The 23,405-nt window shown below is 34.9% G+C and overlaps 2 protein-coding genes and 1 long non-coding RNA gene across 4 annotated transcripts; 2 read left to right on the top strand and 1 right to left on the bottom strand.

Moving 5' to 3' along the window:
* Positions 1–488: 488 nt before the first annotated feature.
* Positions 489–4,961, top strand: LOC145945366 (uncharacterized). Its single transcript, XM_083054327.1, has 7 exons — positions 489–595; positions 718–957; positions 1,444–1,561; positions 1,690–2,046; positions 2,179–2,442; positions 2,532–2,782; positions 3,142–4,961. The coding sequence occupies exons 2-7, from the start codon at positions 857–859 to the stop codon at positions 3,866–3,868; spliced, it is 1,818 nt and encodes a 605-aa protein (XP_082910453.1). The 5' UTR covers positions 489–595; positions 718–856; the 3' UTR covers positions 3,869–4,961.
* Positions 4,962–6,084: 1,123 nt separating this feature from the next.
* Positions 6,085–9,192, top strand: LOC145945272 (uncharacterized). The gene is made up of 6 exons (XR_014426821.1): positions 6,085–6,553; positions 6,690–6,921; positions 7,065–7,345; positions 7,445–7,595; positions 7,969–8,055; positions 8,556–9,192. It is a non-coding gene; the product is annotated as an uncharacterized LOC145945272 (long non-coding RNA).
* Positions 9,193–11,285: 2,093 nt separating this feature from the next.
* On the bottom strand, positions 11,286–22,989 carry Khc (kinesin heavy chain). Of its 2 annotated transcripts, none has more exons than XM_083053827.1 (14): positions 22,362–22,989; positions 20,524–20,665; positions 20,183–20,356; positions 19,801–20,069; positions 19,470–19,716; positions 19,143–19,379; positions 18,695–19,041; positions 18,377–18,586; positions 18,142–18,285; positions 17,785–18,069; positions 17,518–17,703; positions 17,234–17,437; positions 16,840–17,134; positions 11,286–15,824 (listed from the first exon to the last, which is right to left on the bottom strand). In XM_083053827.1, exons 1-14 carry the CDS (start codon positions 22,518–22,520, stop codon positions 15,802–15,804), a joined length of 2,922 nt encoding a protein of 973 aa, XP_082909953.1. In that variant the 5' UTR covers positions 22,521–22,989; the 3' UTR covers positions 11,286–15,801. The 2 variants fall into 2 exon arrangements, with proteins under 2 accessions (XP_082909953.1, XP_082909952.1); XM_083053826.1 differs by having other exon boundaries at positions 11,286–15,746.
* Between the last annotated feature and the right edge of the window lie 416 nt (positions 22,990–23,405).

Genomic DNA, 23,405 nt, shown 5'->3' with positions numbered 1-23,405 from the left:
AAAAAATTATTTTATAAAAAAATCCTATATATTTCTATTATATATTCCTCTTATTTTTAATATAAGGAATAGTATGTATATTTTTATTCTTATTGGTGGACGTATTCTCTATCCCTATTATATAAAAATTATGTAATCATAAAATTCATCATTATCAGATTACTATAAATATTATAAAAAATTATTGATAGAAAATCATATAAAATTGTTTTATAAAAAAAAATCTTATATATTCCTCTTATTTCTAATGTAAGGAATAGTATATACATTTTTTTTCTTATTGTTGGACGTATTTCTATTCTCTATTCCTATTGGTGGACATTTTTCCATTCCCTTGTTCCTATTGGTGGATATATTTCTAGTTTCCATTCCTATTGGTGGACATTTTTCCATTCCCTGTTCCTATTGGTGGACATATTTCTAGTCTCTATTCCTATAGGGGACTCTAAAATCGCGCTCTTTCGGAACGCGACGACGACGCGGGCAACGGTCAATCGGCACGTGCCGCTCGAAGGCGGCGTGCCAAGGAACGGAGTATCTTTCTGGGAGATGATATAAATTCGTCGTTGACAGAAGGATCCACGTGCGACGATCGGTAAGGCTCGCGTCGACGTCGCGCCGACGTGGTTCGGCGACGACGCTCCCGATTAAAATTCCTTGAATTCCTCTTACGCTCGCAATGATGACGGAAACCGAGGGTTCTTTTATCTCTTTCAGGTTATGGCGTCCTCGCCCTTCGCGCTACGCTTGGCGGGAGACGCGGCGTACAGTTAATGCAGCGGGATTTTTTTTTGAGAAACCTCGTCGCGCGCACTAGTCGACGTTTTTAACGCGCTCTTATTACTCTACCCTCGCGATGGGATCAGCTGATTCGAACTTGACGTTCGACCGCGTGTCTGCGTTCGCCCCGGCGCTTTTAATCCTCGTTACGTGTCTCACGGTCTTCCACAGGCTAAAGTAAGCTTTATTTCATACAACTTTGTCTATGTGTATGTATTATTATGTTTATATTTAATTTATATATACATATATAGAGGTATATTCTTTATACAGGGTGTGTCATAAATGTGGGCCGCCACTTCAGGAGCGAATTCTACTCGTCCATTAGACTGAAACTCAAGATAATTACAAAAAGTGTATTAGTTTATTTCTAACACAATACGAGAAACAGTAGAAAATAATTATATTTCAAAATAATTCTTTCACAGGCAAAATGGGCAAATTTTTTTCTCAAAATTGTCTGTAAGCAACACCTGGCAAGATGGAGCCAATTAAAAATATCATTTCTTGGACATTTGTTTATATTAACTTTTTTTCTCGTTTTAACGAGTAGAATATGTTCCTGAAGTAATGATCCACATTTATGATACACCCTGTATATATAATTACTCATACATTTTAATATATGTATGATTATACTGATATTTTGGTTGTATCTCGTAGAGCGAGATGGCCTGTAATGGTGAACTGTTGGTTCTGCAATGAGAACTCAAAGGTCTGGAGGCAGCATCTAAACTGGTGGTTGTGTCCTTGGTGTGAACAGTACAACGGCTTCTCCAAGGTAAAATGTTGAAGAAATCTATTGTACTTTCAGCTTCTATCTTATTCGCATATCCTTATATAATTCTGTATAATAGAGGATTTTGTTGTGTCTGTAGAATATTGATATGTAAAATGCTTATTTTTCAGAACGGCGAATACACATACGACATCCCAGAACAATATGCAACATCCAAAGTGTCTACAAGATACTGCAGATTGGTCGAGCAGAGAGATTCACGCAACGTCATCTCCAAGGGTCACCTCTGCGCAGATTGTAACAAGCGAGAAAATCTGAAATTGTTGGAATTATCCAACTTTGAGCCGAAGAGCGAGAGACGCTACAACGCCGAACTGAAAGAGTTCAAGGAATATTTGGAGAAGAGATACTCGCTGTGCGAAAATTGCAAATTGACGGTGCAGAATGTATTGAGCAAGCAGACACTATGGCTCACTCGTTACAAGATGTCATTCTTCAGGCAGAGACCGATCAGGCTGCTCATCAACGTAAGTGTACATGTTTGAGAAGTATATATCGAATGTAACAAAGATGTTATGTCGTTATATACAATTATAGACGTAAATATCTCGTGATATTCAATCGTTGCAATGAATAATCGTTTGTCAGCTCTTTTACAGAATGCCAGAAGATCCGAAGCAATTTTTCGAGTTATCTCAAAGCTCTTGATCCCGATTATCGGATGCAATCAGGACTTTGTATGGTTGCCAATCGCTGGATTCTTTTTCCACCTGTGTGCTTGCTGGACGAGTTCGATAAAGAGGACAAGAACCGACGTATTATTGATTTTTTTATGGCTCTGCATCATTATTCTTGTGTCCGTCAAGGATTTAACTTTGCAAAATGACTGGCTAACGGCAGAGCACATCGTACAGTATCGCATGGTGAGCTAAAATGCTGTAAAATATCTCTTGGAACTCATTAAAAAAGTATTTTTATATCGATATTTATTCTCTGTCGTTCTCTTTTTCAGATAACGATATGCGCGTTTATTATAGGTTTCTTTAGCATGAAATCTATTTCATATAAAAATACATCAATCGGCTCGGTTGCGTTTAAGAAGCTCAAGCTGCGTTCGCGACCTGTTGTGACACCTCAGTCTACGTTACAGAATCACAGTGAAAGCAAAAATAATATTTCCAACGGAATGATCAACACTGTTGAACCATCGGTCTTTGTAACAGGCGAAGTATCTTCCACCGAAATCAAATCGCACTCAGCAATGCAAGTATTTTATGTCGACTTCTATTTATTTTACATATCATTGTATTTATTATCGCGCGCAATCTCAAATTAATTAATTTATACTTAATTTTTAGTTATATTTATATTTATTTTATACTTAATTTTTTAATATACTTATTTTATACTTAATTTTTAATATACTTTTTATACTTACTTTTATACTTATACTTTTATATTTTTTATATTTATTTTATACTTAATTTTTAATATACTTTTCATACTTACTATTATACTTACTATACTTTTATACTTTTTAACATACTTTTTATACTTATTTTTAATATACTTATTTTATACTTAATTTTTATCATTATTAATGTATTTTTACTTATCTTTAGATTGAGACAGAAGTTATCTACGATTACCAGGGAGAACGATAATCGTCCGAACTCTTCCGTCTCTCACAACAACTTGCCGGATGGCTGTAGCTTGAATTACAGTCTGAGCACCCTCTTCCTGAGCGAGAACTCGTCGAGAAGCAACAAGAGCACCGCGAAAGCGGCCCCGGCGATCTTCGAGCGAAAAGTGTACAACGCAACGAGCTCCGAGAACTTGTTCAGGAAGTCCGGGTCCACCAGAAGGTACGTCTTATCACCGCCGAAGCTCAGATCGGTGACGCAGACCTCGTGGGTGGCTGGTGGTTACTGGCAGGAGGGTCACGTGATGACCTCGACCCCGCCCACGCTCTCGCGATCGTCCAGCCAGAGCTCCGGCTTCGGCTCGGCCGGGTCCTCCAACTTTGCACCCTCTCGCGAACCATCTGTGCACGAGCTGGATCGCTGCTCGGTCGTATCGGACGCCACGCGATGGTCCTATTACGCGCCACGTGGGAATCACACGTCGCAGTCGGCGTCGCCGTCGCCGTCATCATCGCCATCGCGAGTCGAGGAACAGGAGGGCCACGTTCGCGAGACGAACGCTGGCGGTCGGAGCGACTTGACGCCGGCGTTTCCAGGTCATCACACGACGACGACCATCGTCGCGAGTTCCGGCTGGCTCTCCGCGCTGCTCTGCGGCTCCCTAATCTTGAACATGATAGTGCTGTGCGCTACATTATTACGTTAACGAGTCGCAGGGGACGGTTGGCTGGGTTGTTGTGTGTTCACCGTAATTTTACGATTGCTGTAGCTATTAATGTGATCGTTAAGCGCTGATGGATCCTCGAGTACTCGCCGAGTTGGCTTGAGAGACGTCTTCCTTTCATTCTTCGCGGTTTGCACCGTAAAAAGAAGGCAAAGAAGACGATTCTACGAATAATTCTAAAGATTCAATCTCTTAAGTCTAGCAGATGACAGCAAGTACTTGAGGTGAAATAATTACACTATTACTACTACTGCCAATTAGAGGACGAGCGCAATTTTTGCTGTGCTCTTCAAGTATTGTTACATTGACAACGTTACACACTGCCGATGTACTTGCTACAGATATACTGCTGGAACATATCCGCCTTCAGTCTTCACTCGATCACTTGCAAATGTGTAAACACAGTACCCGAGTATCCTCGAGTCGAGTTAGAGTTGAAAAAAATATCGCGGGAGAGATATTTGCTCATCTTCTCGTTCTCTTCGAGAATATATAATTTTATTCTTCCTTCCTTCAGTCCAAAAGGAATGTCTCGGAATTTCTTGTTTTTAATTTGTATCAATGTATATATTTAGATAGTAATTATATGTATATTACGTGTGTATATTAAATATATTTTATATGGCGCGATATTTTTTTTCTCGTAATAATATAAGATGATGAAAAATTAGTTGAGAAATGAGATGCGATGTGCAAATAATTTTCTCGCGCATTGTAATTATTACATTCAGACTTCAATGAGAGATGTACGTATATTGATCTTTAGAGGTAAAGAGATAAGAACGACGTTTATTTACGCGTTGAAGATTTTTTTGTTTTCCATACGTACTTGTTATTTATCCGATGAAATCGATCGTATATACACTGCCGAAAAGAAAAATTTCGTATGTAAAAAAAATATATGTTCTACCGACAGGCACATGTGAAACATTTGTCTGTTCTTAGCCGACGGACTAGGAAAAACTTGTTGTAATAATGTTACTTATTATTGTATTCCGATTATTGTACGTTTTGATATGTACTATATTGTACAATTGTATCGAGACGAGAATAAAGCATAACTCTTTTACAAGTAGTTTTTAGGAAATCGTGTCCACCTTTAGCTTCCCTCATGCGAGGAAGATATATCCGTCAGAGAGAATTCCTGATTAGATATGTAAAATATAAAGATTGAAAAAAATAATCTTACAAAAATAACATGGGATGGAATCAAATTCAATATATATTTAAAAATTGGAGTTTAATCCAATAATTAAGTTTTATTTTCTAGGATTTGAATAATATTCGTGAATAGAGATGTAAATAAATAAAAAACAAGCCTCGTTTTTCAAAATTTTGTTTTTTCAGATATTTAATTTAATATCTTTATGTTTTTACTGCAAATCGATTTTTCATTATTTTTAACTTTTTAGATTAGACTAGAACAACACAAGCGCGCGCTACGCGCGCGCCATTCTTCGGTTTTATGTTAAAAAAAATAATATAAAATTTGTTTAAACTCAATTAATAGTTTTTCATAGAAATCAGCTGATTAAAGCGTTAATTTATTAATTAAATTTTTAAATAATATGATAAAAAATTAAAATAGTAATATGTTGTAAATAATATGTTATAATATCTTATTCTCGATTAATATTTTTTGATAGAAATCAGCTGATAACTTTCAAAAATATTAATCAAGTTTAAAGTATTATAACATATTATTTAAAATATATTAAAAGACATCAGGACTCTTTCTTGCGCTTATTCAGTGGCAGAATCTGCGAGAAAAATCAGTTTTCATATATTTTTGTTATTAATTTACAGATAATTATTAATGCAATTAACGTGCAATAATACGAGTTCTTTTAATATCTTCGATAATTCATCTAAATTAATAGATTATATTTTCCGAAGAGATAAATAGTTAACGAGCAATTGTCTTATTGCGGTCGAAAAATCGTCTGAGTTAATAGGGGAACATATTTTGCGAAGAGGTATAGTGTAGCAATATGTGTCTTTTCAGGTCCGAAAAATCGTCTGAGTTAATAGGAATACATATTATGCAAAGAGGTTGATCGAAGTAACGTCGGTAATAGAGGTTGGTAATTTATCGATAATAACGTCGATAATAACGTCGATAATTTACCAACCTTCATTACCGACGTTACTTCGAACAACTTCTTTGCATAATATGTATTCCTATTAACTCAGACGATTTTTCGGAAATATTAAAAGACATATTGCTGCACTACCTCTTTGCAAAATATGTTCCCCTATTAACTCGGTCGATTTTTCGAACGTCTTAAGAGACACGTGGCACATATGGGATACATAACCTGTTTTAAATTAAATTAAATTTATTAAATAATGCTAAATAATTTTTACAAATTGATGATACTCGTAAATAAAAAATTCATAATAATAAAAAATACAATATGTATCACTATGAACGTTGTTATTAACAATTATTAAAATATTTAGTCATGATGTGAAATATCGATGACAGCTTTTACGCGAAAATTGTAATAAAATGCCGAAATAAGGAGAAAAAAAGAAAAAGAAAGAAAATACTGCATTTCAAAAGAAAATTGATAATAAAAGAAGAAAAATAAAATACTCAAAGTGATTTCAATTATTATTATAATATTATATTGCGAGAAAATGGCGATTTATCAGGATGCAAAAGTAATTATGTCTCTATTAAAAATTATATATACTTACAGGGAGATAAATATCTGTAAATTTTTCGATATATTTCATATATTGCTTTATATTTGTTTATTCTTAAATATTCATAATAAATGTTTTGTTTTTTTTTCAGCAAATCCAAGCATAAACATCGTTATTCATTCTGGCTCTATGTATCTTCATTACATGCAGTGGCAAGGAGATATTTGCAAAGTATAATAAAGTACAAAGACTGTTTTCTGCTATTAGCCGTAATATTAATAAATATAAACAAATGTGACATGGGGACACAGGATTTTGTTATCAACATTGTTTTTTTATAAACGAAGGAATTGATGCAAGCAATGGAAGAGTCTCTGCTGCAGGTATATCACAAGCACTTTACAATTCTGTTAATCAACTGTTATATTTAAACAAATAATTTGAAAATTAAAATATAATTTCTATTACAATTATTGATAAGATCATGTAGATGCACTGTTTGATTGCATGTTTGGTTTTATGATAGGTGTTGAAATGCAGAAGATATCATATATGGAAGATACAATTTCTCCTAAGGATACACATGTACATATGAATTATGGCAGTGCAGATGTCACACAGACATTTTTCTGGCTTTTACAAAAATCTGTTTCCATACAAATTGTGCAAATCAAATTAACAAATTGGAGGATGAGTTGCTTTTGGATCTCTCAAATAAAGATATATTTCTGTCATGTGGATTTAAATGTATGTAGGAGAAAACATTTATTGTTAAAAAGCCAAAACAACAAACAGAGAAGAATACAGGTATCTTTCTTTTCACTTTTCTTATAAAAAGTTATATATATTTTTTCCTCCCTTATATACAAATTTATATATAAAACTGTACCGAAACTTATGCGACAGGTGGGCGATGAATGCTTAATAGCATCTTTGAGCTTATTTCAACTTGAGTTGTTCAGAATTATTGGAACCCATAATGTTCATATTCAAAAATGATCTTTAGGAGATCCAGAAGATCCTTATGATGAGAGTTATTTAAGTATTCATTTTATGCGTAAGTATTCATTTTTCAAACAAGTATATCTCTGTTTGAAGTATTATGTAAAATTTTTCTACAAAGTATTATTTATGTAAAAAAAAGAATAGAAAGTAAAACAATTTATATAGCACAATATCAATTATATAAAATAAAGATAAATATTTTAAAAATGTATTTTAATATTTATATGAAAACTTTGGAAATTTATTTAGATATATAATATTTAGATATAAAATTAATTTTCATTTCTTTGGAAATTTATCGAGTTTTTTTTTATTATATACAATTTTATTAAGATTATTATTATATATAATTTTCAAACTTTGGAATTTTATTAAGATATTTATATTTAGATATAATTAATTTTTATATATTCTATTAATTACAGATAATGCAGTTGACGTGCAGTAATACGCGTCTTTTTATACTCTCAAAAGTTCGTCTGAATTATTCGGAAAATATACTTCGCGAAGAAGTAAGTAATGCACTTTACACAAGCAATAATGTGCACCTTTAGATATCTTCGAAAATACACATTAAAGTTATTAGGAGATTTTGCGAAAAAATGTGAATAGTGCAAACGCAGTAATGTATCTTTTAATGTGCTTGAAAATTCATTTCTGAGTTAGAAGAATATGTTTTACAAAGAGATCAGTGGAACTTTACAGTAATGCACAATTTTATGTGATAAATTCGTAAATTAAAAATAAAATGTGCATATTTATATTTATCAGTATATAATTTTACTTTTATGCATTAACAAAAACATTTCTTTCTTCTGTTTGGGATTTTTAATTGCAATTTATTAATTTTGTTCGCATAGAACGCGCTTTTCCAGGAAGCTGCTGCATGTAATTAATATTATATATTAACAATTTTCGCTTTTCTTTTAACTGGATTTAGACACAATTGTTTTGATTAAATACTTGATGACTATTTTTTTATTTTGAAAATTTATTATTTTCTCTTTCGCAGACTGAAGAAGAAGGCACTGAGGAAGAGTTTGCGAATCTTGCCGAAGATGAGAGAGTTTTAAAGCTGTCATAATTCGTCGAAAACATTATTATTCATCATATGGAATTAATACATTTATTGGTATGTGGCATCAGCGTTCTGGGAAAAATTCGAGAATACAGAGTACAGCCAACAGGGAATTGTTCAAGCATGCTGTGGATGATCTGTACATTATGTTTACGGAGTTTCTACTTGTTCTAAAAATGTTGGAATATATAAGAAGAACAAGGATGCGGCTATGGATTCGTAAAGCACCAAAAATGATATGGAGACACAATTCAAGCTCATTGTCAGAGCTACATTGTTGAACCAATTACTATTGTGTCACGATTGTACTATAGACCAGATCTATAAAGTTGCCTTTAATGTATTCTGCAATTCAGACAACTCTTCTCAAGGTAAATATTTATCTTAATATAATCACTTTATGATCTAATGAGATATATACAGAAATATATGTCTTAAATCAGATATATCAATTAATAGAAAACTAGTTGATCTGAAATTATTGGAGAGACTCGTAGGAAATTGCACTCACATATCATTAATTTATATTCGTATCAAGAATCATCTAATTAAAAAAACATGCGACAACATTTGACAAGTCATAATAGATTTCATTAGAAAACATATGTGAACGTTTTTATCTCTCTCTTTTTATTAATCTCATATAATTTATAATAATAATTATAATAATTATAGTAATAATATATATATATATATATATATATTTTTACATTATTATTATTTTATATATTTTATGCATTATTTAAACAGATAAAAATAAGAATAATAATTAAAATAATTAAAAAATAATGTAAAGAATAATTATATTTTTTTTCGAAAAAGTAAAAGTTTGCGCAATTAAGTTATAGAACATTCTATATATAATTATAAAGTTTTTAACAAGATGATCTTGGAAATAATATGATTGATATGCTTAAAATAATCTAAATACAAATGCAATAAAAATATAAATGTGTACATAAATGTATATATATATAAATGCGTACATAAATGTATATATATATAAATGTGTACATAAATGTATATATATATAAATGTGTACATAAATTAAAAAGTTAAATGTAAAATGGTGACATAAAATAATGTAGTAAATGTAAGTAGTATAGGTCAATAAAAGTAGTATAAATCAATAAAATATTAAAAGTTAATATTTATAATAATAAATAATAAGCAAAATTAATTAATTTGAAACATTATAATTAAGCTATTAAATGCAAAACAGTGATATAAAATAATGATGTAATCAATATAAGTGGTATAGGTCAATGAAAGTAGTGTAGATCAATGAAAGTAACATAAGTTAATAAAAACACTATCAATCAATACATATAACAATAAATAATAAGCAATATTAATTAATTTTGACATCATAAATTAAAAAGTTAAATGCAAAATGGTGACATAAAATAATGTAATAAATGTAAGTAAGATAGGTCAATAAAAAGAGTATAAATCGATAAAATATGACAAGTTAAAATTTATAATAATAAATAATAAGCAATATTAATTAATTTGGACATCATGATTAAAGGGTTAAATGCGAAACAATGGTATAAAATAATGTAATAAATATACATATATATACGCGAAAAGATATAGCAGCGTTAAATTAATCATTTATGAGATATTGACGCTAAATTGAGAATAAAATAGTTCATTTTTTTTAAATGGAATCGCGCATAATTCTGTATTCGCAAGCTACCTAAAAGTTGCCTCTTTTTTGCGATGTTGATTAGCTGTCTCAATTTGCATTGTAAATTATATTCATAACATCGAGAGGCTGTCATTGTGAGGGTTAGCAGTTTGGCAGTTTGTCCAAAATAAAATAAAATAAAATAAAATAATATGTTTTAATACTTTAAATTCGATTAATATTTTTGACAGTTATTAGCTGATTTCTGCGTCAAAAAATATTAATCGCGGATAAAGTATATATACATATATTATAACATATTATTTTATTTACAATACATTATTATAATTAAAATAATAATATATTTTAAGTAATATAATATGTTATAATACTTTATCCGCGATTAATATTATTGACAGAAATCAACTGATAACTATCAAAAATATTAATCGAGTTTAAAGTATTATAACATATTATTTAAAACATAAAAAATTATTTTATTTTATTTTATTTAGGACAAACTGTCAAACACACTGCTAACTCTCGCGATGACAGCTGCTCGATGCTATGAATATAATGCAGTAAATGCATAACACGAATCGAGACAGCCAATTAGTATCACAGAAAAGCGACAACAATGTCAATAACATGCCTTTTTTTAGAAAGGGATTAGATGATAAATTTGAATAATAGATGATAATTCGAATAATTTTCAATTGGATGCATAATAATTTTTGTTGTGGATCTAAATGAAAATTATCTGAATTATGTCGAGTTTGATATAAAAAATTCAAGCCTATCTTGTCCAGATTTGAGTCTATATGTATATTTAAAAGATTTTTTTTTTTAAGTAATTAAAAAGTATTCGAAATTATGCAAACAAATTATGGAACAAATATATTCAAACCTAATTATAAAATACTTAATCCTATCGCTAGAGAGAGAGAGATGGCATATTTCTTATTTTGCCCAAAAAAGTTCTTTCAATATTTTATTCACGTAGGATGATTAATTTAGGACCTCACGCATCATAAGATGTATATGTATAATATTCTTTATTGTGTGTGTGTTACCTTATAAATATATTTCTTTCGGAGATTAGATTCGCCGAGACAGAGTACGACGGTGTGCGACAATAAATAAATAAAGATGAATACAATTGTTTATTGAGGTGATTTTTTGTTCTTCGTTCTTTTTTTTCCAATGTAAGCTTTCTCGTTTCTCGATAATCGAATAATAATAATAATATTAATACCTTAAAATTACATCTTTAATCCGAGGAGAATATTGTATTACAATTTATATATATATAGTACCTTGTAGCTACAGCCTCTCTTCATCTACACCCTGCATACAAATAATCTACTACCACCTAAAGTCTAGGAAAATGTTTAGAATTGCATCTATGCGTTTGTTTTCTTTTTTTTATATCTTGTTAGCTACCTACTTGTTCTGTTTCAGATGAGGTCGATCTGAACTCGACCTATTGATTACGGATTTATGTATATATATATATACATATATACACAGGATATCTACCATCTTATTTAATGTAGTCGAATATTATTGAAATTCTCTAGCTTGTAATAAGAAAATATTTCATATAAAAGTTAAAATAAGGTTTCGAGAGGAGGAAAAAGTCGATGATTTCATTTTAAAAAATCATGACCTTCAAATGACCTTAATTAAAATTCAGGATTATAATACAATTTTTTTCTCTTCTCGAAACCTTTCAACTTTTGCATGAAATATTTTCCCATTACAGCTATAGTTTAATTATATTAATATTCGACTATATTAATTAAAATGGAAGATACTCTGTACATTACGTGTGAGATGATTTCACGCAAAAAAAGTCTCGGAATTTGCTTGCTGTGAATCTAAAAAATCTCTGAAACGAAAACGAGAGATTTTTGCAATGATTTATCTTTTATCTTCTTCTTTTTTAAATTCGTCGAGACAGAGACAAGTTGTTAGATCAACCTCTTCTTCAACAGCGACTGACTGAATTGCGCGTGCACATAAAATATCGTTTACAGCTCGCTTATATCGCTTGACTTATTTTCTGCATAAATAAGTGCGGTGTTTTTCGAGACACACAGCACCCACACAAGATATTAGGAAAAATAATATATAATAATAGCTAACGACAGAGCTTTTTGTGTCATCGTGTCTCTCTCCCGCGCTCCTCATCAAGTCATCTCATCATCATCATCATATCATACATTACATGTTTTGTAATAATTAGGAATCAATCTTTTATCACACATATCATTCAGTTCTCAGACTTATACATAAAAAAATTAGAAGAATCGAAATTACGACGTCGAAGTCGGATCAATATTAATTATATATCGGCGAAGGAGTGAATACAAATTCGAAAAAAATACATTTATTTTAAAGAAGGACGACGCGTCTTAGAGAAGAGAGAGGGAGAGAGAGAGAGAAAGAGAGATTGACATTAATTAATTATTAGTATATTATTATATATATATCTGCGATAAATACAATCGTGCACGAAGAAGAAATGCACTCTTTCACCGGAAAGAAAGAAGAGAAAGAGAGAGAGAGAAAGAGAGAATTCTCTCTTACCCTTCTTTATTATTATATTCGTTTCATCGCGAGAAACTAAAACGTGAACGGCGTTTACAAGTGTGTTACATATACATATATATATATATAATATATCGTATAATATTTACATATACATATCCGACACAAAAATATTTAGTTCACGGATAAATTGCACTCGCAGCAATGCATCGCACACTTTGTCGGTCGTTTTTTTTCTCGCTCTTACTTATTTACGTATTACAGCAAAAAAGAAAAACACAACTCCTCGCTCTCGGTACAGTTATATATCACAAAAGTTAAGGAGAGGTAAAAGGGGGAGGGGGGGAAGAAGGGCAGGAAGTATATATGTATATATATATATATATATATGGTGAAAAAGTATCAATAATCAAATATCTTGACGGATTTTACATCTTTCCACATACAACTTTACTTTATCATGATTAAATAAGGATATCCCTTGCATGCGCTTTTATATAATATTCAGAATGTTCCATTTTAATTAATATACAGTCGAATATTTTGTTGAGAAACTATGGCTGTATAAAGAAAATATTTCATACAAAAGTTAAAAGATTTCGAGGGGGAGTTTTTAATTTGCTACCAGCAGCTATACATATTTTTTTCTTTGAAACAACTATGTGTTTTTTCTTTACACCAACTTTGATTCCTCTCATTATATTTTGTGCATAAAAATAAGAGCATCAGAAAATGAATACTTTACGAGATATTTTGTAATCTATGTAAAATTCTGTCACATTAAAGTATCTCGTAAATTATTCACTTTTTGACTCTCCTTGTAATTTTTTATGACTAGGTTGACCTTCACACGACCTTACTTAAAATTCAAGATTATCAACTCTTCCTCCTTTCTTTTCCTCGAAACCTTTCAATTTTTGTATGAAATATTTTCTCAGTCATAGCTTCAGAGATATTGAGATATTTATATTAATTAAAATGGGATACCCTATATATAAAACTTTCGTGTAAAATTCAAAAAATTATACATTTCCGTTTACAAATTGTTCTCGCTCGATGAAGAATACGCGAGGGAGGATCTTTTTAAGAAGGATAATAAATGCAAGAAGATTGTAAGAGATAAAATGCACGAATATGCGAAAGAGAGGCCATCGTTAAACCCATGTTTTCGGGGATCTGTATCTTATCTCGATTAAATTGACAATGATAAGCTGTCGAACGCGATTCTAGAAACAGATTTATAGAGTGACATCATCAGATTTTACGCGTAAATATGCGGAAGATAACGTGTGAGGAGAATTAAATTGGCTTTTAAAAAAATACAAATTATATTACAAAAGATGCGCGAGCGTGAAATTTCGACAGAGCTATCTTTGGGTTCTCTCCTCTTCTTCAGAAACGCAATAATAATAAAATACATCTCTTGCAAGCCGAGGATGATGGGAGATCAATCTTATTGTTAGTTCAGGACGTTCAGAAAATGAGGAAGAGCGAGAAGACCTTCAAATGACCTTGAAAGATCTTCAGAAGACCTTCTCGCCGCTCTGTGCGTTTCGCAAAGATTCGCTTTTAATCGCGAGAGAAAAAAGCTTCGCTCTTCTCGCGAGATTAGAAAAATAGTCGGCGAAATTTGCGAAGATATAAATTGAACGATAGATTTAGCTTCTTCCTGTCCCTTAGCGTCTCCCTCCGAAAAGCACCTCATAAATTTCTCTCGCTCTAATAAACGCATATACACACTAGGGATGAGATCAAGTTCACTTGTCTACTAAAAAATCCGAGTTTTTCTTGATCCAAATTCAAATCTACTTGTACTGTTTCCTTTTCCAAGTAATCATAGACAGTTTGAAATTATGCTAACAAATTCGAATCCACTTGTAGATACTTAATCTAATCCCATCGCTAACACACACGCATATAGACTCTGGGTCGTTCTGGAGAAGCAATTCTACGCTTGACACGTTCAAGATCAAGCGTGTCCTCCGGCGAAGAGAGCCTCGCATTCTTATCAGTTATCAGCACAGAGAGAGAAAGAAAGAGAGAGAGAGAGAGAGAGAGAGAGAGAGAGGGAGGGGGAGAAAGACTCCTTACAATTACGAAAATACTCGTGTGTAAGCCATAAGGTCTGTTCTTCTTAGCTGAACTGGCTGCACCAGTTTAGGAGTTTATCTTTTCCCCTCCAATGTAGAGTAAAAAAGATAAACTCTGAAGTTCAGCTAGAAAGAACAGACCTATAATCACTTTTGCACTCGCTCTCGAAGCCGCATGTCCGATCGTCTTCTTAATCAGGTGGATTCTGAATTAAAGGCGTCTTAAGTATCCTTTGCCTCCTTCAAGATTCTCAAAACGGTATTTGTTTCTTTCTTTCTCTAATTTTTTTTGAGAGGGGGAGAGAGACGTCGGGCTGATTGTGAGTTTCAAGCGATTCAAAATAGAAAACACACCCTGATCGAAGTAAAAAGTATTCCCAGAGAGTGGAGAGAGACTTCTTCGCGTGCTCATTCGATTGAGACACTTGCTTTATTCATCAACATCATCATCATCATCATCATCATCATGCGCATATGTGACATTTTAAATTAAATAATTTATAAAAATTACCTATTTACACATCGACAGGACATGCAGCGCTCGCGTTGTACACACATCATTCACATATACATTCATACATACACTCATACATACAATTTAATGCACTCTTATCTTATACATATGTACCTAAGCACATGCTTGCTTCGAAAAAAAAAAAAAAAAGGAAAAAAAAAAGAAAATTAAAAGAACTGGCGGTGCTCTCCTTGCGGATAATATAGTACTATTGCCCTTATTTTTTAAATATAGTAATAGTAATCATTATTATAACATTTATGCATATCCATTATACATAAGAGCCGCTGGAATTCTTTTGTTTTCATCGATGAAAGCGTTCTTGCATTCGTTTTCTGTAAAAGTGAAGAAGAAGGGTATTTTGGCATTATGCGATCACGATCATCATCATCACTGTACGCTGTTACCCATATCTGTGTGTGTGTATGTGATCAGGAACATGGAAAAAAAAACAGAGAGGAAAACACAAATAAATATCTCCAAAGTAACAACATTCGGAATTTCATTTATTTCGCGAGAACGCGAGAAATTAAGAATCGTGATTAAGAAAATGATATACAATGTCGCGCGATTTAAAGAACCAAATAACACGTAAAGCATGCAAGAAAAAAAAAACGATCGATAATGTACGTTAAAAAAAGAGCCGTATTGCGAAATCGCTTTTATTCTTTGATGAAATTACGTCTACAACGCAAAACCGAATAAATTCGCGCGATAAAATAATTTTTAATTAAACAAATCTAAAAGAAAAGACAAACAAGATGATTGTATATACAGGGTATCTCATTAAAAAATGTATGAAAAGCATCGCGTTTTGGAAAACAATGTTTTAAACAAAAGTTATTGGTTATTTTGAAGTAAAAAGAAGTTGATAATTTTATTTTAATTAAAAACGGTTTTTCAAGATTTATTTAAAGATCAATCTAATTTTTTTATCTAAATCGATTCCTCACGATATTTGGCATAAAAAGTTATAAGATGGCCAAAAAGTGAATTACGAGATTTTTTTAAATGTGACAATTTTATATGAACTATAAAATATTTTGTAAAATGTTCGTTTTTCAATAATCTTATAGTAATATTTTTATGCATAAAATAATGAGAAAAATCAATTAATGTAAGGAAAATATATAGTTTTTAAGAAAAAAAAATATATGTAACTGCTAGTTGCAAATTACATATTTTGAAATGACCTTGAAAAGTGATCTAATTAAAATTCAATCTTATCAACTTTTTTTTAAGCAACTTTTGTTCGAAACATTTTTTTCTAAAACGCAATGTTTTTCCAAGGGTATATTTAAAAAATGGGACACCCCGTATAAAACGCGAGAAGTTTGCGCGGATGAAAAGAGAGAAACTAAAATTGCAGACGATTTTTTTTTAACTGGCGCGACTTTTAGCGAGAAGAAAAGAATGATCACTCCTTACCACGATTGCCGGTTCTGATGGCGTTGACGTTGCTCAGGTGATGCTGACCAGCGCGAATCGGCTTCGCGATCTGCGCGCTCGGACCGCGACGCGCCAGATTCTTTTGCCTGACCGCCTCCTTGATCCGGTCTACCTCGTACTGGTACCGCTTACGATCCCGCATCGCGCCCTCCTTGGCGTCGCGCAGCGCCGTCTCCAGGGCCTTGATACGCTCCATCGTCGCTCGCAGTCGCTTCTCCAGCTTAGGCAGCTCGCAGCGAAGGTCGGCGTTGTCCCTGACGAGTTGTTTGTGCACCTGCAATAGCGCAAAGGTGCGTCGATGAAGGAAGAAAGTACGTAGATACGTTGTAGATTGACAGAAAGACGCGTGTGTCTTCCTCCCGGCAGCTGTTACCTTCGTAAGTTGGTCCAGGTTGTTCTCCAAGAAGGATATCTTCTGCTTCTGCGCGAGAGAACCGCCGTCGTCCTCGTTGTCCTCGACGGAGATGGTCTTCTTTATTCTAGTTTGCAGATCCTGGACGAACAATTTGCGCAGATTGTGCAGGGTCTGCAGTTCTTTGGCTACCGTGTCCTCCAAACCCTTGAGATCTTTTCTCGCCTGCAATAGATTCGATCGTTTCGTGGAAATTCATTCATCTTCACACGACGGATGTGAATTTTTCCATTTATCAAACGTACCTGCTCCCGGCGCTCGTTCAGCAGCACAAGTTCCTGCAGCTTGACGGACTTGTTAGCCTCCTCTTGCTTCAACCGCTCGTAATCGGCCTGCATTTGCTGGTGCGCCAGGGTGAACTTCTGATTCAGGTCCTTGAGCTCGCTGATCAGCTCCTGCTTCTCGGACAGCTCGTCTCGAAGTGCGGCAACCTTGAATAAAAGTCGAATTTCAAACACACGTTAAAAATTACAATTTAATTTAGAAACAAATGACACGTCATTGACACCAACCTGTTTCTGATGCGCATCTCTCAGCTGATCCATCTGTTCCTCCAGGGCCACTCGCATCTTCGTCGCCGCCTCTTTCTCCTCGGCCTTCTCCTTGTTGGTGACCGCCTGCACCTGCTCGGCCGCCTTCAGCTTGGCGCATTCCTCGCGCAAGGCGTCCACGTCCTCCTCCAGGGCTCGCTTGCGCGTATCGGCCTCCTTCATCGATTCCGTCAGCGTTTGCATACGTGCCTCGTGCTGCGAGATCAGCAGCCGGCTCTCGGCCAGATCCTTCTCGTACTCGGACACCTATGGAACACGAAACGAAGGTGAATCGACGCAAAAGAGATCGATAATACGTGAAGCGACGCCACTTCCTACCTTCTTGTTGCAGTCCACTTGGAAGCTTTCCAATCCCTGACATCGCTGCACCAAGTTCTTCACCTCGGACTTCATCTTGCTGATAAACAGCCGCGCCACCGTGAACTCCTCTTCGAGCTTCCCGTTGTTCTCCGGTGGAGCGATCTTGAATTCGAAATCGCATTTCAATTAATTATGAAACGATCTAATCCCTACATATCTCTATTTTATATGGAGATTCAATATATATCCTTACTTTTAGATTTTCATTGGATTCACCGCCGATTGCGACTCCGATTTCGCCCAAGTCTTTCAAGAAATTTGCCAACATTTCCGCGATACGTTTCCTTTGATGGGCCGACATATCGCGCAACTGTTGCAGTTCGGACGAGGTGTTGTTCAGCGCTACTTGTTTAGCCAGCAGCTCCTCTGTCATGGATTCCTGTTCCTTGTTCTTCAGCTCGACCTAAAAGAATTGAGTAGCAATCGAATCAAAAGTCGCTTCTTCAGAGTAGAACTCTCTCTCTCTCTCTCCTATTCTTCTTCTTCTTCTTCTTCTTCGCGAAATAGTTACCTCTTGCGATTTTTGATCGTAATTGACGGCGAGCTCTTCCAGTGCTTGCAACACTTCCTTCACCTCCTCCTTGGCGCTCTCGTTCTCCTGCTGTATTCGGTTCATCTCCTGCTGCAGTTGCTCGTAATCTCGCCTCGCGCTGGCGATAAGTTCCTCCTGTTCCTCCATCTGATCCTTCAACTTCTCGACGTACTGCGATTGCTGATTGATCTCTTCGTCCTTATCGTCCAATTGTTGATACAGCCTCTCGCGTTCCTCCTCGAGCTTCTGCCTCTCCTCGTTCGAGAGGGAACCAATCATGAGGCCGCCGCCAGGAGTGGCAGGCATCGGACTATCGTCCGGTTTGACTGCAGGACACACGGATGATTGAAGAAGGAAATTTGTAAAAAATTACTTACGTAGAAACTGCTAATTAATTCGTGAATGATGATTAATTACGATTATTTACCTTCGACGGGGACTTGGATTGGCGTGGTAACATCCGGTCCTTCGACCAGGCTGACTTGTTCCTCGGGTTTGACGGTCTCGCCCTGTCGCCAGCGAGACAGTTCCGTCTCCAGTTTGTCCACTTTGCCCTTCCATCTGGCCACCTTCTCTTTCTCGCGCTCGTAGCGACGTTTCCACTCTTCGGCCGTCAACTCCTCGTTCACGCATACGACGTTCTTGATTGTCTTGGCGCGTTTACCTGTTCAACAACGTGAAATACGGTTCAAGGTCAAGTCGAACAGGGTGCGTGTCTCGTTGACGATACGAAAAGAGAACTATAAATGTCTACCGAAATCTAAGGTTGACTTTGTTTCCGATTCGTTGAAGCTAGCGGGCGAGCAACAGATGATGATCGTGGTCCTAGCGTTACCACCCAATGATTCCTGCAGGATTCTCGTCAGCTTGGAGTCGCGATAAGGAATGTGAGTCTTATTGCCGTCAGCCAAGGCGGAGATTACGTTACCCAGCGCAGATAGGGATTTGTTGATGTTCTTCGCCTCGTCAAGCACCGTTCCTTCGGCACCGGTTTTAGAAACCTAATAATATAATAATACAATGATATATAATAATGGGGCAGACGAAGATACAGGTGCGCGTAGAAATTGAAATTGCGACCTCACCTTTTCCGAACCGGCCAAATCGACCAGGTATAACTTGCCGGAGAGCTTCTTTTGATTCTCCAGATTCTCCTGTTTGACATTGATGAGGAAAACGGAATGGGAACGCGAACTGTGCTCGTTCATGTTGGTCACGGCGATGTGTCGATTCGACTTGCCCTCTTCTATCACCTCGAACACCTCTTCGGGACTAGAAACAAACCGTTCAGTCGCGCCCTTCACGAACGGCACCCGGTTCTTGTCTTCGTGCACGCTCAAGTTGACCTTGGATACTGCGCATTGGAAACAGAGAGAGAGTTATTTCGCGAAGAACATCAACAAATACTGCGATTGATTGATGATAAAAATATCGCAATATCTACCAATAAGTGAATAGGAATCTTACCATCGAGAAGATCCCTGATCTTATCCATGTAAATCTCAAAGTACGATACTTTAATGTGGAATTCCAAGTTTTCCTCCATGCCGTAGATGTGATTGAAGATGTCATTGACGATCCTCGGGATGATACCCTGCTTGTTGGGATCGCCGATGACTCCTTCCATCGTGTGCGTTTTACCTGTGAAATACGCACATATTATTTTCTATTTATATTTTATTATATATTAATTATATATTATATATTTATATATAATATTATATTTTATTATATATTTATATTTATTATAAATTTTATTATCTAGTTCTGTCAATAACTGCTTCAACAGTTGAGGACAAACTTCTCACCTGACGATGTTTGACCGTAGGCGAAAATGGTTCCATTATATCCTGCCAAAACGTCCGTGACGATGGACTTTGCCGCCTCATTGTAGACTTTATCTTGCGTAGCATTCGGCTTGAATACTTTATCAAAGAGATATACTTTGCCCTGAAATATATAATAGGATTAAAAAATTTGTTCCTTTCGAGAACATCAGATATTCAACAAAGATTCTTTTATCATTGCAATGTTATTAAACTTTGCATATCTATTAGCCATTGTAAGATATTTATCACAAATATGAGAAACACATAATAAAACATTTTGAAGAGAAGAATTATGTATTGTTATATGTATAATTATATATATTATTAAAAAAAATAATTATACATTATTTAAAAAATATTCACAAAATTTTTGAAATGCTTCTAGATACAAGAGATCATCTAATAATTATTTTACGATATTTCTTTAAAATATATATCATAATTGAACAAGAGAATAACACAAGTTCTTGGCAAATTTATTCTGCGAGAGATATTCTGTACTTTCTTGAATAATATTTATAAATGTCTCTCAAGTTATTGTAAAATATCGTTTGTGGCAGATTAATATAATATTTCGAATTTTGGATTAATTAATAATTGAATAATTGAAAGCTACAGAGTATTTCGTCAACTTGCTCTGCTACTATTTTTGCATGCAATATTTTCTAATAAGTAAAACATTAACAAATACAATTGATGCGATACAAAATACAATTACTGTATATTCAATGTTGAAGAAATATTTTTCAATGTATTTTAATTGCTGTTGGAAAACACATTGTAGAATAACAATAATAATTAATGCAATATTATACCTTCTATTAAACGAAATATATATTAAATTGCATCAGCTTTAGTTATTACAAATAAAAATTTCCAATAATTCGAAAAAATAGCATCAACTGTAGTTATCGCAAACAATAATTTCTAATAATTCGAGCTGTTATAAAAAAATTATATCAACTGTAGTTATCGCAAATATAATTTCCAAATAATTGAGCTATTATAAAAAATTTATATCAATTGTAGTTATCGCAAACAAATAAAAATTTCCAATAATTCGAGCTATTATAAGAAAATCTTAATCCAGTACAGGAATGAATTTCCAAGATCCTTACAAGCGAACTATAAATCAAGCATCAGCTGTAGTTATCGCAAACAATAATTTCCAATAATTCGAGCTATTATAAAAATATAATATCAGCTGTAATAATCGCAAACAAATAAAAATTTCCAATAATTCGAGCTATTATAAGAAAATCTTAATCCAGTACAGGAATGAATTTCCAAGATCCTTACAAGCGAACTATAAATCAAGCATCAGCTGTAGTTATCGCAAACAATAATTTCCAATTCGAGCTATTATAAAAAAATAATATCAGCTGTAATAATCGCAAACAAATAAAAATTTCCAATAATTCGAGCTATTATAAGAAAATCTTAATTTAGTACAGGAATGAATTTCCAAGATCCTTACAAGCGAACTATAAATCAAGCATCAGCTGTAGTTATCGCAAACAATAATTTCCAATAATTCGAGCTATTATAAGAAAATCTTAATCCAGTACAGGAATAAATTTCCAAGATCCCTGAAAGCGAACCATGAACCATAAAATTTCCTCATTTACATCTATATACAACACTTAACAAATCCATACATGTCCTACATCTATCTGTAAACTCAATACGGGAGAGGAGACGGGATGGGGGAGGAGGATCCCGCGGGATCGTCAGCTGTCGTTCGCCGAATGACGATGACAGCTCGTCCACGTCAGAGCGGAGAGCTGTCAGAGCCACACACACACACACACACGTACCCCGATGGAGATGCAGTTCTCGTCGGTCCCAGAGGGGAACTTGACGACGAACTTGGAGCCGGCCTTCTCCTCGGAATCATTGAGCGGTCGGAACCTGCAGACGACCTTGATGCTGTCCTCGGCGGCGATCTCTCGCTCCCTCGGGGTTTCCATCGCCATCGCGGGAGAGGAAGTAGACGACGTATATGTGTGTGTGTGTATTTAACACTCCACCCTTCCCCTTCCCTTCTCCCCCTCTAGGCTGCTAGACTATGATCTTTCTTGGAGCGAAGCCTAGGCGACGACGACGACGACGGGATGGTCGCATGAAGGGAACCGCGTCGTCTCTCTCTCTCTCTCCGGAGCAGGCAGGCCCGACTGTCACCTCTTTCGCTGGCAGCAAGATGGCGACCGATAAGTGGCTGGCGCACTCGATCCGCACCGTTTACTTTATTTAGGCTCCGGCAGGACCCGCCCGCCCGCTAACCCTATTTCGCGTTTTATCTCTCGCCCTCTTTCGTCGAACCGCCGGTGACGTCAGTCACCTGGCTCGCGCCGAAAAGGAGAAACGGAGCGAGAATATCGCGGCGGCGATCGCGACGCGGCCTACCTGAACGGAGAAACTCGCGGCGAGCGAGCGATCAGATGCGCCGCGCGCGCATGCGCAATCGATGACGGGCCGCGCGTGGGTGTGCGTGCGCGCATGCGCACGCCCACTCCCATTCTATCCTAGCGCGAGGCGGCTCTTTTCCTCGGAAACGAAAATGAATAGGGACGGAATGGACTTTGCCGTCTCATCCGGGTCAATCTGTCTGTCTGTCTCGCGTGTAGCCCCTTGGATTTTTTACACGTCACTCTGACAATTTATTTTCTACGTCGACGGATGAATAAATATACTTCTTGTCAGAGATTTCTTTTTGAAGGAACTGAAATTTAAAAAAATATTTACAATACCGTTATTTAAAAAATATTTTTATATACAATGTAATTAAAAAGTAGCAGCAGCTGTAATTATCGTAAACAAATAAAAATTTCCAATAATTCGAACTGTTATAAGAAAATACA

This window comes from Prenolepis imparis, unplaced genomic scaffold (assembly GCF_030444845.1).
Source record: "Prenolepis imparis isolate NDT839.2.m4 unplaced genomic scaffold, iyPreImpa1.0 SCAF_14, whole genome shotgun sequence".
Classification (NCBI taxonomy): Eukaryota; Metazoa; Arthropoda; class Insecta; order Hymenoptera; family Formicidae; genus Prenolepis; species Prenolepis imparis.
The sequence above is the reverse complement of the archived record's forward strand: the minus strand, read 5'-3'. Positions and strand labels throughout refer to the sequence as shown.

Excerpts from the sequence above, each read along its gene's own strand:
- LOC145945366 (XM_083054327.1), top strand. The coding sequence starts at position 857 with ATGGGATCAGCTGATTCGAACTTGACGTTCGACCGCGTGTCTGCGTTC. Across the intron at positions 958-1,443 it reads ACGGTCTTCCACAGGCTAAA|AGCGAGATGGCCTGTAATGG; the intron begins GTAAGCTTTATT and ends TGTATCTCGTAG. Across the intron at positions 2,443-2,531 it reads ACATCGTACAGTATCGCATG|ATAACGATATGCGCGTTTAT; the intron begins GTGAGCTAAAAT and ends TCTCTTTTTCAG.
- Khc (XM_083053826.1), bottom strand. The coding sequence starts at position 22,520 with ATGGCGATGGAAACCCCGAGGGAGCGAGAGATCGCCGCCGAGGACAGC. Across the intron at positions 20,070-20,182 it reads GATCAGGGATCTTCTCGATG|TATCCAAGGTCAACTTGAGC; the intron begins GTAAGATTCCTA and ends TCCAATGCGCAG. Across the intron at positions 17,135-17,233 it reads ACCTGGACCAACTTACGAAG|GTGCACAAACAACTCGTCAG; the intron begins GTAACAGCTGCC and ends GCGCTATTGCAG.